Below are 16,129 nucleotides of genomic sequence, written 5' to 3' on the forward strand. Positions count from 1 at the left end.
CAGAAACAGCTTCTGACAATGCCTATTTCGCAAAGACCCATTTTAAAATGGGTTCCCGCTCACAAAGGGATTCAAGGCAATGAAGCCGCGGACCTACTGGCAAAGCAGGCAGCCAACTGCACTGATATATTAGAAAGACCAACTAAACTTCCTTGGTCTCATATTAAGCGAACAACTTTGACAAGTCTGCTACAAAATTGGCAAAGTAGATGGACAGAGGCAGAGGTAGGACGAAGGACATTTCGCTTACTGCCAAAAGTTAACATGGAAATAAAGACCCACTGTGCTAGCCTAACACAGTTCTTGACAGGTCATGGACCATTCCCAGTATACCTGAACAGATTCAGACTTAGAGATACTCCTTTCTGCGAATGCGGAGAGGAAGGCGACACGGACCATTATTACTTCCATTGTGTACATACAAGAACCTGGCACTTGAAGAAATCAGCGGATTGTGCCTGGGCAATGTGGACGACTAACACACTCAAAAACAGAATAGCCCTTGATAAAATAGAGAAAATCTCAGGACACTGCCTAAGCAGAATCAACCGTGGATAATATTATAATGTTTCAAAAGTTCAGAACTTAAAGCAGATAACCAGAACAATGCTTAGTGCCTTTCAGTTAACAATATGTAAAAACTGTTATTAGTTTATAATATTCAACCTTGTTACTCTGGAGTCTTCCCCGCCGTGATGGTATATAATTCCGTTTGGTTCATGTCCGTGGTCGGAAGCCATCATAGCGGTGCACTCACTCACTCACTCACTCCTTCCTTTCTTACCTCCATGCATAAAGTATTATTTACATTTACAAGTATTCTTTATAAAGACATTCTTATACATGAATCATCATAAATGTAAGCCCTCACGAGTATTCCTCATTAAGTATGGAAGGAAGTAAAATCCTTCTTCTATGTACTTTCATGGTTTAATTGTCAGCAGACATAATTAGCGTTAGGAAGGCCTCGAGTTAGCATTCCAGAGAAGGCATTGTAGGGATTATTTTAATTTTCTAATAGTTATTTTTAATTTTGAAACCTTTTCCTAAATTCTTGTTTCCTTCTTACAACTCCTTGCCCAGAATGAGTCTTCAGTTCGGCGTTTATGTAAATGAAATAGAACGAGTATTTAATGGGAAGTGCAGTCACTTCCCATTAAATACTCGTTCTATTTCAGTCTGTTCAGGTAAATTAATTAGAAGTTTAAAGCATGTTTGAGTTTTAGTGTCTTTTGCTCACAAAAAACTAATGACTCTGGACGAACATGCACTGCTGATACTTTTGTTATAAATATATAAAAAAGTTGACTCAATAAACCTTTGAAAAGCACGAAATTAATTTTAAAAAATCTGAATTTGCATAATGTCAATGGTTTAACCTTAATGACAACTCGAAATGGAATTTTTTCTCATTAATGTTTGTATGTTGTCCTTTCTGCTCGTGAAATCAGAATAAACTTTAATGAAATGTCTAGACATGAGTACTGTCTAAAACATTATGCATTTATACATATGTATATTTTACATTTGATGATTGCATTTCATTCCTTTAGTGATGAGCTAATGCTACAAAGATTTCAACAATTGTGTAAAAATAAAGTTAATAACCATTTTGTGAAATCTGCTATCATACCTTTGCTTTTATACTTTCCCAGAAATTATATACGGTATCTTTCAGAGCAGGTCTCAGTATTTCATTGATTGGATGTTCAGGATCTTTAGTAATGTCAGAAAGATATTTTGACGCTGCACTATAAGCCGAAGTGAAGCGGGTTCTTATTTTGTCCAAAATAGGCAAATCAATTTTCCCTCTCCAGATATGGTACCGAGCACTTATAATTTGACCTGAGAAATCCACAGCCTCTGATAACTTAGTCTAGAAAATAAATAAAATAAAACAAAATAAATAACAAAAAGTAAAATTATAAGTAAATAAAATAAGTAAATAAATAAAAGTAAAATAATAAGTTAATAGAATAATAAATAAATAAAAATAAGCAAATAAAATGATAAATAAGTAAAAGTAAAATAACATTATTAATAAATAAAAATAACATAAATAATCAATAAATAAAAATAAAATATAATTAATAACTTTATGGTTCTTAATAATAGATAGGATTATAACTTCAGAGCAAATGATTGTTTATTTTTATAGGTAGCAGTAAATTTGTTGAAAAAATGGATTATTTAATAAGAATATAACGATTATTTTATCTTAGATTAGAAAGCCGTAGAGAAAAAAAAAAATGTGTGCGGCGCAGACACATACTCAGCTGATTAGTGTTTATTAATGTTTAACAATATTTTTATCTGAAAAACTTGTGTACAGTGAAGTTTTTAATTAAGTTTGTTTTCATGATTTATTTTGTCAACTTACTGGTCATTGTTGCCCAGAGATTGAGTCATCTTGTAAAATACAACATTAAAATTATTGATCTACTATCTTCGTTTAAGCTTTATTTAACATTGTTTAATTTAATTTAATCTTCGTTTAATCTTACCACTAAGTCTCAAAACGTGTATACCCAGCTTTTTATTTTCTACGTTTTTCTCCCATTTACCTTCCCATGAAAATCATAATGTGGTGAGTTTCACTCGTTAGTTTATTCGATTCGTTAGAGAATCGAGGGCTTTTTAGTTCGAACATACGCAGGTTTAAAGTTAGGATTTAATAATTTTGCAATTTTTCCAAGTAGGAAACTTTATTTGAGCCATTTATTGTTTTTAATAAGCAGCGTCTTTATAAAATAAAATCTACTGCCACCTGAAAAATATTTGTTGCAGGCCTCACGCACAAGCGATCCAGTAAAATAGATGGCACGCAATTATGTCTTGTATAATCAAAATCGTAAAAACAACCTTGTATTTAGCGTAGGTATAATGAGTATTTGAGTGTTTCATTATACCTACGCTAAATAAAAGGTTGTTTTTACGATTTTGATTGTCACATTAGCGTGTTTCTCTTCTAGTCCATGTCTTGTATAACTAAGTCATTTCTTGGATAATCGAGCGGACAAGTCTGCACATTAAGATAATTCACGATGATCCTATATATTTATAACTTTAATTTCTGAAGACTAATTCTTAAGCTAATAGGGCTGTGTTACAGCTTAACTTAAAATCATTTTAAATGTCAAACTGAAATCTTTCCATTAAGATCAAATTACAGTTACTTTATAATATTTTGATTTTTACACACACACATACACATATATATATGTTTGTTTGTATTGTTCATTTTATGGAAATTTTAATGGTAGACTATCGAAATATTAAACTACAATCTGAAGTTTTGCCTTTTATCTGACATTATTTTACGTTTTACATTGGCTTATGTGTCTATTATGAATACCTTTTTTATACTTCAATATATTTATTACAGATTTTTTTATTTAGATTTATTAGCTTAGGTTTGAGCAGTAATTTACCTAACGGCGTACTAATTTCTTTCTCTCTCTTGCGTTTTTTTTTTTTTTTTTTTTTGTTTTGTTTTTGGTTACTACGAAATTGTACAGTCTTTATGCAGTTACAGAACCATTAATGCACGTAATAATCAGTGGGAACACACTACAGAATTTTGTTACTATTTATTGGGTCTTAATTTTGTGTTAGATGATCATCCAACCAAGAATTTTATAGCCGATTTACGTAATATGTGGCTTTAGAAATGTATTTTACGGTTATACGAATGGTGCAAACATTAATAAATTTACTCTCATCGAAAAGTATGAAAATATTATTGAGAAATACGTTATGCTTTTAAACGTTTCGCTTTGTTAAGGTTGATAAATAACATAACTGTAATAAAATGAAAGATGGATAAAAGGTACCAAAGGTCGTGCGGATTTACAACTACTTTTCTGTTTTGTTCAGAGTCAAAATTGCAGCACATTTTTTAAATGTTACTAAAATTGTTTTAATTATTACTTAGATTCTGTCGAAACTTCAGTTACATTTAAACATTATAATAAATTTTATAATAATTATACTAAACTGTATAATTTGGAGCTCATTTCGAACTTTCTCTAACAGCATTTTATTAAGCTTAAGTGTGTTGCCTTTGTATTCTTTCAGCATCAAGTCAACTGTTTTTGTAACTGAAACCTAATATCTCCTCTAATGAATTTCCTTCCCTCTTATTAATATTCGTCTCTAGAAAAGAAACCGTATTAATGCTAAGATGAATTATTTCTGTTAATTTAAAGTCGGAACAAAATCACATTACTATTTTCGTGTGACATTTGTATTTGCTTTTATTGCTTAGATAGATTTCAAAATTATTTCAGATGTCAATTTTTTTAAACGCTAATGAAATTAAATAAAAATTCCCCCTTCCTTTCTTGAGACATATATTGGAAATTTAAACATTATTTTATTTTAACTAATTACGGAGAAATTTAAAGAAGAAAACTAGGAAATTAAATTAAATTAAAACTGAAAAATTATTCGAATTTTATACTTTAAAATATAAATTTGTTTAAGAATTTTTATTTATAAAGGACTAAACAAAATGCTTCATTTACGTTTTCAATTAAAAGATTTCAAAATAAAAAAAAAATTACCTTGCTATCCGAATATTTTATATTAAGATTTAGATTTTTGGAGTCGGCAGAAACTCTTCGCTCGTACGAGTAATGCCTCTTGTCGTTGCCTTTGTTTATATCAAGAGCAAGAGTTTTCTTCCCAGTATGTAAGGTTTCGAAGAACAATTCAGCATTTGCGCAGTCATTACTCTGAAAATAAAAATATAATTAACCAATATTTGAGATTCATCTCACCATACTCAATACATGCCCATGTATAACAAAAATGTTTAATTAATTTTTCTTTTAAAACACTTTTGTTTTAAACTTGAACACTACATTATTCCTTTCCATTCCAAAACTAATTGTTTCTTTTTTTTTGGGGGGGGGGGAACGATATTTTCTCTCAGTCTGAGAGCTTATTTTAGCTAGAATTTTATTTTCATGTTAGTAATTCTTTTCTGTATTTCCTTTTCTTCAGTAGATCATCCCAGAATGCAAATTAATTTGAGTTTAAAATAACGAGTAACTGTGCACTGCGAATTTTGGAATCCGAGAGCGAAATAAGCAGTGAATATGTACTGGGAAATATCTGCCAACGTATAGCTGATCTACGTTTTTGGTGAGTATCTTCGTATTTTGTTTGCAGACGACTTTAAGCTCTAGGCTAATTGTAGCCGAGTTAATTGACGTTGAAAGTAACTCCTGTGTTGCACGCATTTAAACATGTGAATTTCTGAGATTCTGTAAGTAGCGGTGGTTAGTACTTGTTAAATTTGAGTTGTACTACAAGACAAAGCGTTTTATAAACTTTTCGGTTAAGATTTACGTTACGTCTGGGTTCTGAAGAATTAGACTTCTGTTAGGTTCGAAGGCGAAAATTCGTCTAAACAAAAGTGGTTAAACAGGTGCAATTCAACGGTAAATTATGTGTAATTTAATAACTTGTTTTGGAATCTTTTATATCTTACTTCATCTAATTTTCGGAGCTGAAATAAATGAAGAAAGTTTATCTTTTATTTTTTCCGTGGTTTCCGGTTTTAGTTGGTGGATAAACATTTGGAGGGGAAGCAAGAGTTCAAAGAAAAGCACTTTACAAAATGAGGAAAAAAATATGGAATAATAACATAGGGTAAAGCATGTGTTATCATTTTATCCAACCTCTTCCTAAAAATACTTGTTCTCGTTCTAAATGTCCCCCCCCAATAGCGTGAAGCAAAGAAACAGAGAAAAAACAAAAACCTGAATTAACATTGTTCTCTTTCTGAATACTTGCAGATGCGAAGAAAAATTTGAAGTAACATGATTTTTATTGTCATCTGGGTAGGTAGGGAAGACTAAAAGGAGATATCACGATCATTGAGGAACTAGCTTTTTGTGACGAGGCACTGGAAGAGACACGCTAAAAGAAAGATAGCAGGATAATAGCTGAGACTTGCATCTTCTTTCAACCTCTGTGGGTTTAACATATTCTTTTACATAAACTCTTAATAGCACAAAAACATGTAATCCTCATATTATACTATAATTTTGAATTGAAGGGAATAAGAATTACTTTCAATGGGTATTAATGAAATGAACTGCAATGGATTTAACGTTCTCGAAGAATTTTTGATAGTTGTTAAAGACTAAACTCTTGATCTGATAAAATATGATTAATTTATTACTTTTCTTTTTGTTTTTTCAGTCCATAATAGTATTTAAAGAAATAAAAAGCATCAACATCTGTAGTTAATTGCACGCTTTGACTAATATATATTGTGCATGGGCTGCAATACTGGCCAATCTCGAAAAATAAAATTTTGAGATAAACATTGTAGGGATTACTTTAATTTCCTGATAGTTATTTTTAATTTTGAAACTCTTTCCTTTATTCTCTTGTTTCCCACTTAAAATTGCTTGCTAGAATGAGTTTTCAGTATTGTGTTTTATGTAAATGAGGAAGAACCAGTATTTAATGGGAAGTTTCAGTCACTTCCATAGAAGAGCACAAGTTCTCAGTACAACGTGCTCTGCCTTCTAGCCATGTCGTTGCTTTAAACCAATCATACTACGTTCGGTTACATATTATAATGTGCCTGTTAATATTCACCGGTGCCGTTTGAAATAAAGACCAACTCGGTTAGTTACTTTTATACAGCTTCGGCTAAGTTTTAGTTAGAATTAGTTTAGTTTCTTATTTTCTACCTTAAGTTCAAGCCGAAATGAAGGCTTCCTGTAAGGCCAACTATAAAATATTCTCTGAGTTAAATAAAAGAGTATTTTAACCTTTCTTTGAACTTTGGTCTTATAGTTTTTCGAAGACCAGTGAATAGTCGCTACACATTTCTCAGGTTTCTAGTTCCTAAGGACACTCAATTTAACTTTAACCCTATAACATGTTTAAAGCTTTCCTTAGTTTGCGAATACAGAAATCACAGGTTTAATTGATAGACTAAGAAGTAAGCATTACTAAAAGGCGTCACAGAAATTCTGTTACTAATAATAATTATGAAATGTCAAAAAATTAACATTATTTAATAGTAAATTTTGTGTTATTGTTTTCCTTTCTTTAACAACATGTTGAACTATACTGGAAAATCAAAGCTTATAATAACAAAATTACGGCAAGTAATTAAGTTTTATTAATAATGTTAATAAACTGTGATAAGTGCCTTCCTTAATGTTTCAAAGGGAAGAAAGTGAACAATTTCCCTATATTTACACATATTTAAAAATAGAAACTACTTTTTATGATTCAAATTTTAGACTGCGGTAAAATGCTGAATACCAGTCACGGATCCACTGGCGATTAAAATCTATATATCGTCAAACATTTTCTTCAATGCATAGTTTTCTTGCATCTGGAGGGCTTTCGCATCAATAGTTTTAATCTTTGTTCCTGTAAGAAAAGTCTTATAGAAGTAATCCAGTGATTGGCTTTCTACTTTCAGTACAAAAAGTCGTTTAAATGTACAGTTTCATTGTTAGTATTTATAGTAAAATTTTGACATGTCTGATTTGTGAAATCCTTTACATTAGTAAAGTCTGGAACAAACTGAGAAATGTCAGTATTGCGGCTAATGTAAGTCAAAAACCAAAGAATGCAACAGAGACGCTAATGCCATCTGTTAGCGCGGTACGGAATTAAAATATGTGTCTGCTGCTGCGAAAAAAAGACAATTTTACACTTTTAAACGGTCATAGCTCAAAACTCGTATTTTTCGAGTTGTGCGAGTCTTGCATCCCATGAGTATTATATAACATTCTTAAAAAATTAATTAAAATAATTAAAAAAAGCATTAACAAAGTGACTGTTTTTTGAAAGCCCAAGGACCCATCAGTGGATAGTAACTGCACAATGAATATTCAAATCAGCAACTGGTGACCCCCCCACTTGCGGAGATGCATGTTTTTTAATGTTGAAGTAAGGAATTGTTAAAGATCCTGTAATACATTCTGCTAAACATTTCTCAATTGTTATTCCAGATCTGCCATATTTTAGCTCGCCCGAATCCAGTTTCCTATCATAGCTCATACGTGTCAACTGGCGAAATAATTGGCGACCTTTCTGGCCAACCGACGAAGAGTATAAACAACTCGGATACAATCCAGATATGGGACTGTAGGGGGTCTACTATTATCTTGTTCGAAAATAGCTCAAGGATGATGCGTCACAAAGGGTAACGCAAACGGCCTCAGAATGTCATCAACATATTGTTGAGCTGCTAAATTATAAGCAGGATGACTAGGGTGAACCTGCTCTCGTAAGAGATAGCAATCCATACCATCAAATCACGGGTAATGGCTGTATGTCTCTGTAAAAAAGGCTAAAAGGACTGCTGACCATGTCAACTCTAAACACGGATCCACTGGTCATCTGATACAAGACTGAAGTGGTATTCATCGCTAAACACTATGGAATGCCAATCGGCTGGCAGCCATAATGATCGGCTACAGCACCATTCCAGACAATCTGTCGATGTCGAAGGGTTGAGAACAAACGTCTTAAGGCCCTTGTAAGAGCAACCCCGCTTCATCCAAGAGACATGAGATGGGGTAAAGTGCCCCGCGTTTTTTGGTTTGGAAGAGGCTGTAGCACATTGGATATGTTATTGGAACAGTTAGGGCCTGTCTCAAAATCTTTCGTGCTCGTCTCGCATTCGTGCGAAAGCCTTCCAAAACATTGATTCCGCTGATGAATACCTTTCACTAATCATTAATTCCAGCATATTTGCATAGCCATATCCGTACTGTGCAGGTGGCGACCTGTTGTTCATTATGATCAGCCCGCTTCTCGCATCTCTACTATGTGAGTCCTCCAATTGTCTGTAAAAGTCTCGGACATCTTCCAAACGGCATTATTGGTTGTGTCTTCAGGGAACTGCAGTATCAAAAACGAAAAAAGGTAAACCGTTTGTAACTGTTACCTGTTTTATACGAAGCTAGTTGGGCAGTAGAAGCACTTGATATAATCAAGTGCTTCTACTTCCCAACTACTAACTACACTGCCAACTACACTTGATATAAGGTAGCACTTATTGGCCTTGAAAATTTAATCATTTACATCCTTAGTATGAAGGAATTTGCATTCAAAATTTTGAGATGATCGGATTTTTTTAAGGGTGCTTTTGTTTGCATAAGAGAGTATATATATATATGTGTGTGTGTGGGGAAAGACAACGACCATAGTTGATAACACACATTTATTAATATTTACAAATATAGATTACATTAGGATTACAGTTAATGAAAATGGTATACGAGCGATCGAGCGACGTCTGCTCCGCTCGCCAGCTAATCCTCGTCTTCTCCCGAAGGCGGGAAACACATGCTGACGCAATGCATACGTCACACAGTAGGGAATTAGGGAATATCATGACATAACATTTCCTGCATTCGCATGTAACATCATTCACATATGTCGTCCAGCTTGAAGAATATGAAATCGTCATAAAGGCACGTCTTCATTCACATACGTCATCTGGCTTGAAGAAGAATATTAAATCGTCATAAAGGCCCGTCTTGCCTTTGTTAGCTTTTTGAACGTCTTTAGTAATTGCTGGTGTCTAGGGTTCGATTACGCATTGCACAAAAGGCACGGCCGAGCCCCCAAAATGTGGGGAAAGGCAACGACCATAGTTGATAACACACATTTATTACTATTTACAAATATAGATTACGTTAGGATTACAGTTAATGAAAATGGTATACGAGCGATCGAGCGACGTCTCCTCCGCTCGCCAGCTAATCCTCGTCTTCTCCCGAAGGCGGGAAACACATGCTGACGCAATGCATACGTCACACAGTAGGGGATTAGGGAATATCATAACATAACATTTCCCACATATATATATAATAATTTATTTCCTAAACAATATTGATTAATTGATTATATTATCTCCTAAGTTTAATTATATATATATACAGAGAATATATATATACATTTATACATTTTTTATCCATACAATTATTTTAAGTAAACTAACAGTAATTACTAAAGAATAATAAAGTATTCAAAGTATTCAATCAGTTACACGAAACCTTTAGAATTTAGAATATTATCCTTAAAAGGTTCTTACCAAACAGGTGAAAATAACTTTCTTTTTGTGGTCACCTTTCAGCCATTCCGCTGTAACATTTATTGTTGCCAAGGGATGCCTAAAATTCATCTCTTCATAACTATATTCTGAGTTGACATCTTCGACTATTTCTGTTAAGAGATGAATATTTTAAATATGACAGTTGATTTCAAATTAGGGTAATTTAGTCATATTTGTTATCGAAATAGATTTAGTCGTAGCAGAACTTTATTTTAAACATATGAAATAAAAGTAAAGAGCACCGTATGACAGAACTGTCAAACAAATGGGTATAAAATAAGCAGCAATATTCTCAATGATACATAACAAATATATTAAATTACGACAACTTCACTTCAGTTCTTATGTATAGTAAAAATCCTTTCCTTATTTCAATATAATGAATATTGAATCTTGTAGGAAGAATAAAGCTAATTTTTCAGAATAAACAAAATACCTTTATTTAAATTTTAAAACAGAACCAAAAAAAAATAAATACTGCAGTTCTAAACTATCAAAATTTTAAACTTTTAATTACTGCAGTTAAAACTCTTACAACTATTCAAAAATTAAAAACATTCAACTCTCTAAACAAAAATATATATAAAAATCTTTCGAATCCTCTTCTTGTTGCCACACCGTAAAATGCAAGTTCTTGTCCTATTATTTATATTTCACGTTCTCTTTAAGTCACGATCTTCACAAGTCATGATCTTTACAAGTCACGATCTTTACAAGTCTCCCCACAAGTAGCACATTCGTCACCGTAGAGACAATGTTGCTCAGAGTTCATTGAGAGAGAAAGAGTTAACAGCTAACCTTGACAAAGCATCAGCATTCCCATGTGAACTTCCTTTGCGGTATGTCACAGTCATGTTATACCGTTGTAACGCTAAGGCCCAACGAGACAGTTTAGCTTCATGAGGGGCGCTTTGGGTCAAGTAGGTGAGGCGATTGTGATCAGGCACAATCTGCACTTTGGCACCGAAAATCCATGTGTCAAATTTTTTGAAGGCTTCGATGACACAAACTGCTTCTCGTTCGAAGGTTGGCCATCGTTGTTGACAGGGCGTTAGTTTATTGCTGAAAAATGCTATGGGCATTTCTTTTGTAAATGGCTTATCTTCATTATCATTCTCACCTATGGTAGGCAATCCTAGTAGCTGTTGTTCCTTGTCATCTTTCTGCTCTTCTATCTTTCCAATGGCTTTGTCAAATAGCTCATACCATTCATCAATTGTTTCAGCTTTATCAATTTCTTCAAATATGGGATTTCTGTGTTTGGTGAAAGTCCTATAAACTAAAAAAAACTCAGCAATTTTTTCTTCTGCTTTTTCTAATAATTCTTCATCAACATGATGTAGATCGTCTACCTCGGACTCGGGCTCTTCTATTAATTCAGCAATTCCTTCCCTTTCTTTCTCGTCTTCCAGTTCTTCGCTTTCATCCGAATAACTTTCTGTTCAATCTTCCATGTTTTCACCCTTGAACTTGAAAGGTTTCTGTGGTTTTCAGTATCATTGTGGATGACATTTTCCTTTTCAGTTTCAACTTTTGTTGTATAATCCACATTTTCTTTTTCATCTCTCAGTTCAACAGTATCTATGCTGTCCTTATTGTACTTTTTGTTTCTGTTATAATCCAGAATTTCTTTTTCAGTAAATTGTAATAGTTCACTGTTATCTGCAAGTTTATTTTCAGTTTCAAGATCTGCAGCTTCTGTGTGATTTACATTTTCATTTTCAGTTACTAAGTCAGCTTTCATACTTTCCTTATGGATTATTAAGTCATTCTTTTTATCATCTACTTTTTCCTTCTCGTTTCCAATTTCAGCAATATATTCTTTCTCTTCTATGTTCTCATAATCAAGATTTACTTGAGTTTCATTGTCATCTGCAATTATTTCTTTTTCAGCTGCAGTTTCAGCATCATCTGTATTTTCTGTTTTGGTTATTGGCTTCACTTGAGTTTCACTTTCATTGACAGTTTCTTTTCAACTGGGATTTCAGTCTCACCCATAAATTCGTTTTTACTTTCAGGTGGAATAATTTCTACATCTGTTATTTTGCTGTCAATTAACTTTTCCTCTTTGAGTTCATCTTCTGTTTCTACCCTCTTAGTTTCTCCTGTTATAATTTCTTCCTTCTGTGCTTCCTGTTCAACAATTTTATCTTCTATCATTTCTGTTTTCTCCATTTCTGTAAAGGGCGGTTCTTTACAACTTCCACAGAATTTTTTAACATCTTGCTTAATAGTAGGCCAAAAGAATGAGTACTTGATTCGTTGAATTGTCTTTTTCTCACCGAGGTGGCCGGCAAGAGGGATTTCATGTGCCATTCTTAGGACTTCCCTTCTTTTTTCTAAAGGTAATACAACTTGCTTAATGTTTTCACCACAGATATATTCGGAATGAAGTAATATGCCATCATCGAAAGTATATGAATTTTGATTTTTATTTGCCCATTCAAAGCATTTTTTCAGAGTTTCGTCTTGTTCTTGATGTGTCTTGAATTCTAGTCTTACCTTGTTCGTTGTTTTCAGAGACTCTATGTTTTCTTGGGAAATCTGATTAACAACAGCCAAATTTGTAGTAATGTCTTCAACTGGTGAGGGTTTATCATCTGTCTCTTTGTACTCTAAGGGGGATGCATCCCAATGACGATCACAGTTCCACAGTTCGATATTTCCACAGAGTGTTTCATAAGCTGAAGAACTCAATAGCAAGTCGGTAACTAGCTTTTTTGAAACAGCACACGTAATGGACACTCTACCGTGAAAATCATCGTCAATTTTCATCTGGAAAATCTTTAGTGGAGTAATTTCGTTTTCACCAAAAGCAGAAGATATCTCTATTTTACTTTCTCCTTCGCAAGGTATGTTGTCAACCAATTTCTCACGGACTACTGAAATTTGTGCTCCCGTGTCTACGATTCCATTTAGAATAATATCTCCACATTTAACTTTGACCAGTTTTAATTCATCTATGTTTCTAGATACGTCCACTGATTTTGAGACAGGAATAGAGATCTTGGCAGTTAGCACTTCTGGTTTTTCTTTTTCTGCTAGGGGTGCTTGTGTTTGTATTAAGTTGTTTTGTGCTGTTGCAGAAGCACTTCTTGGTATCCGATTTTTGGTACATAACTTAGATGTATGACCTTCTTTTCCACAATTATAGCAAGTTAATTTGAAATTAGTCTTTTGTGGTTCGTCACTTTTACGGGATGGGTACACTCTTGGCGTGTTTTCAGCGTACAGCGATTTATTTCTGAAAGCTCTTTCTGGAAGTGGAGAACGAGGTTGCCATTTTTTATTAGTTCTGTCTGCTGATGGATTACCACCATTCTGTTTTGAGATATTACGAACACTGTCATATTCGTCAAGTTTATCAGCTAATTTGGTTGGAGAAACGAATTTCGCCCAGTCGTCAAGAAGATGGTCTCTTACTTCATAGGTTACTCTTTTCTTAATTTGGTCAGTAATAATCAAGTCTTTTAACGCGGCAAAATTTGTGATTTCAAGACCATTGATCCATTCTTCAAAATAACTTGTAATTTCGTAGCAAAAATCTCTCCATGATTTTTCAGCGCTCTTTTGGTGCATCACAAATTTTTTTCTAAAGCTTTCAGGATTTAATTTAAATCTCTTCAATAAAATGGCCTTAATGTACTCATAATCTTCAAAATTTTCTTCAGATTCCCTACCAATTAATTGAATGATTTCAGATGGCATTAAAGTCAATAAACATGAAACCCAATCTTTAGGATCAATCTTTGTCCTTTTAGCTTGTCTTTCAAATAAGGATAAATAAATCACAATATCATCGTGTCTTAAATTGAATTTGGGAATAAGCTTAATTAAATCAAAATTATGATGTCCATTTTCATTTGTTGGTGGAGTTTGTGTTAGTCGAACACGAGATTCAATTTCGAGTTTCCTCAATTCAAATTCCATTTGCTCTCTTTTCTGCTGTGCTTCTAATTCTTCTTTCCTTCGTCTTTCCTCAATCTCTTCTTTTTCCTTTCTTCGGTGTTCCTCAATCTCTTCTTTCTCCTTTCTTCGCTGTTCCTCTTCTTTTCTTTTCCTCTCTTCAATAATCGTTAAAAACACTTCTTTAGCAAATGCTTCATCATATGTATCACTTTGAATTATTTCATTTTTTATCGCCACGATTTTCATACTTGGATCTACTTGAATTTCTAATTCAGCAGCTAAAGCCAGCAAATCCTCTTTTTTCCCACGTCCCATAAAAGCCATGTCTCGATTTTATTCAGCCAATAGACTCTTAGTTTTATGAAAAGCTATTTTTTTTCTTTTCTTTTTCTATTTAAATATAATTCACAATGAATTTAATTTTATTCGACACGAAAATCAATCAGTAGAATCAATACTTAATGTGTTGTTCACCTACTCTGGCGAGTCAAACGAAATTACATTTGAACACTGGCGTATTCATTACTTTGAAAATTACATTTGAACACTGGCGTATTCATTACTTTGAAAATTACATTTGAACACTGGCGTATTCATTACTTTGAAAATTACATTTGAACACTGGCGTATTCATTACTTTGAAAATTACATTTGAACACTGGCGTATTCATTACTTTGAAAATTACATTTGAACACTGGCGTATTCATTACTTTGAAAATTACATTTGAACACTGGCGTATTCATTACTTTGACAAGTAAATAAACTAAGATTCCATTACGGAAACAATAATTAACTTTTCATAATCTTAATTAACTATTTTACGTTTCCAAGGTAAATTGAGCTCTCACCTGAGTTATTTTGGTTCGTAATTATATGCGGGGAAACTCCGATCCTGTCGACTGCGCCAGTAAAAATCCTTTCCTTATTTCAATATAATGAATATTGAATCTTGTAGGAAGAATAAAGCTAATTTTTCAGAATAAACAAAATACCTTTATTTAAATTTTAAAACAGAACCAAAAAAAATAAATACTGCAGTTCTAAACTATCAAAATTTTAAACTCTTAATTACTGCAGTTAAAACTCTTACAACTATTCAAAAATTAAAAACATTCAACTCTCTAAACAAAAATATATATAAAAATCTTTCGAATCCTCTTCTTGTTGCCACACCGTAAAATGCAAGTTCTTGTCCTATTATTTATATTTCACGTTCTCTTTAAGTCACGATCTTCACAAGTCATGATCTTTACAAGTCACGATCTTTACATGTATACATTCCTTTAATTTCTTACTAAAGTGTTCTAGAGTTGCAGATGAATATCCTAATAAAAGTAAAGCGACTCAACATTGCCGATTTAAAACTTTCATAGAGTTTCTGGTGAAAAATGGAACCAGTTAAAATTCTTATTTCAAAAGCAAACTAAGAAAGGCAGAAATTTACAATTACAAAGTTTTAGAGTGGTCTAATTAGTATAGGAACTTATATGTGCAATATAACAAAAGTAATAAAATATAAAGTAAAAGAATTGTCATATTCATGTGGATTTTACACTGAATACTGAGATAACCGAAACAGATGGCAGAAAATATACATAAAAAATCAATAATTCATACAATTTAAACTAATTTTAAATTATTTGGTATCGTATATGTAAACATGTATGAGTAACTGGTAAACAGTCATCAATCCAAGCAAAATGTCAACAATTTGAAACTTTATTTCGAAGTGTAGATGGTAAATTGGGGTAACATTGAGAAACAAATTTCGATAAGGCAGTGAAATATTGGGTTGTTGCAAATGAAATGGGAGTCGAATGACATCAGACTTCTTCTGATTGCGGAAAAAAGCTAATGCTGAGACTTGTACACAATTTTTAACAAAGTCACACTTGAGTGATAGAATTGCAATAGTTGTTTCATACAACGAGCATTAAGTACTGCTGTATCGAAGAGCCCGGGTCCGAATGCATGGGCATGTCGGGGGGGGGCTTCCTCCATGTATAACGCAGACACGAGCCAGTTTATCTTAAAACGTTCGAACAAAATTTAGTCGGAAGGTTCGCCTTTAGCGGTTAAAACCTTCATATTTGATAAATTTTAATATTTA

The 16,129-nt window shown here is 33.0% G+C and overlaps 1 protein-coding gene across 1 annotated transcript in view; it reads right to left on the reverse strand.

Moving 5' to 3' along the window:
* LOC118185843 (uncharacterized) overlaps nucleotides 1-16,129 on the reverse strand; it is a 150,072-nt gene that overhangs the window by 28,581 nt on the left and 105,362 nt on the right. The window contains exons 25-27 of the mRNA XM_085820875.1: nucleotides 10,088-10,218; nucleotides 4,566-4,736; nucleotides 1,634-1,876 (exon numbers count right to left, since the gene is read on the reverse strand). Of these exons, the coding sequence (XP_085677001.1) occupies nucleotides 1,634-1,876; nucleotides 4,566-4,736; nucleotides 10,088-10,218 (545 nt within the window). The remainder of the gene's footprint in view (nucleotides 1-1,633; nucleotides 1,877-4,565; nucleotides 4,737-10,087; nucleotides 10,219-16,129) is intronic.

The sequence above is a fragment of the Stegodyphus dumicola genome, chromosome 7 (assembly GCF_044657685.1).
Source record: "Stegodyphus dumicola isolate Sdum_Otavi_A_Nest chromosome 7, ASM4465768v1".
NCBI classification, from domain to species: Eukaryota; Metazoa; Arthropoda; class Arachnida; order Araneae; family Eresidae; genus Stegodyphus; species Stegodyphus dumicola.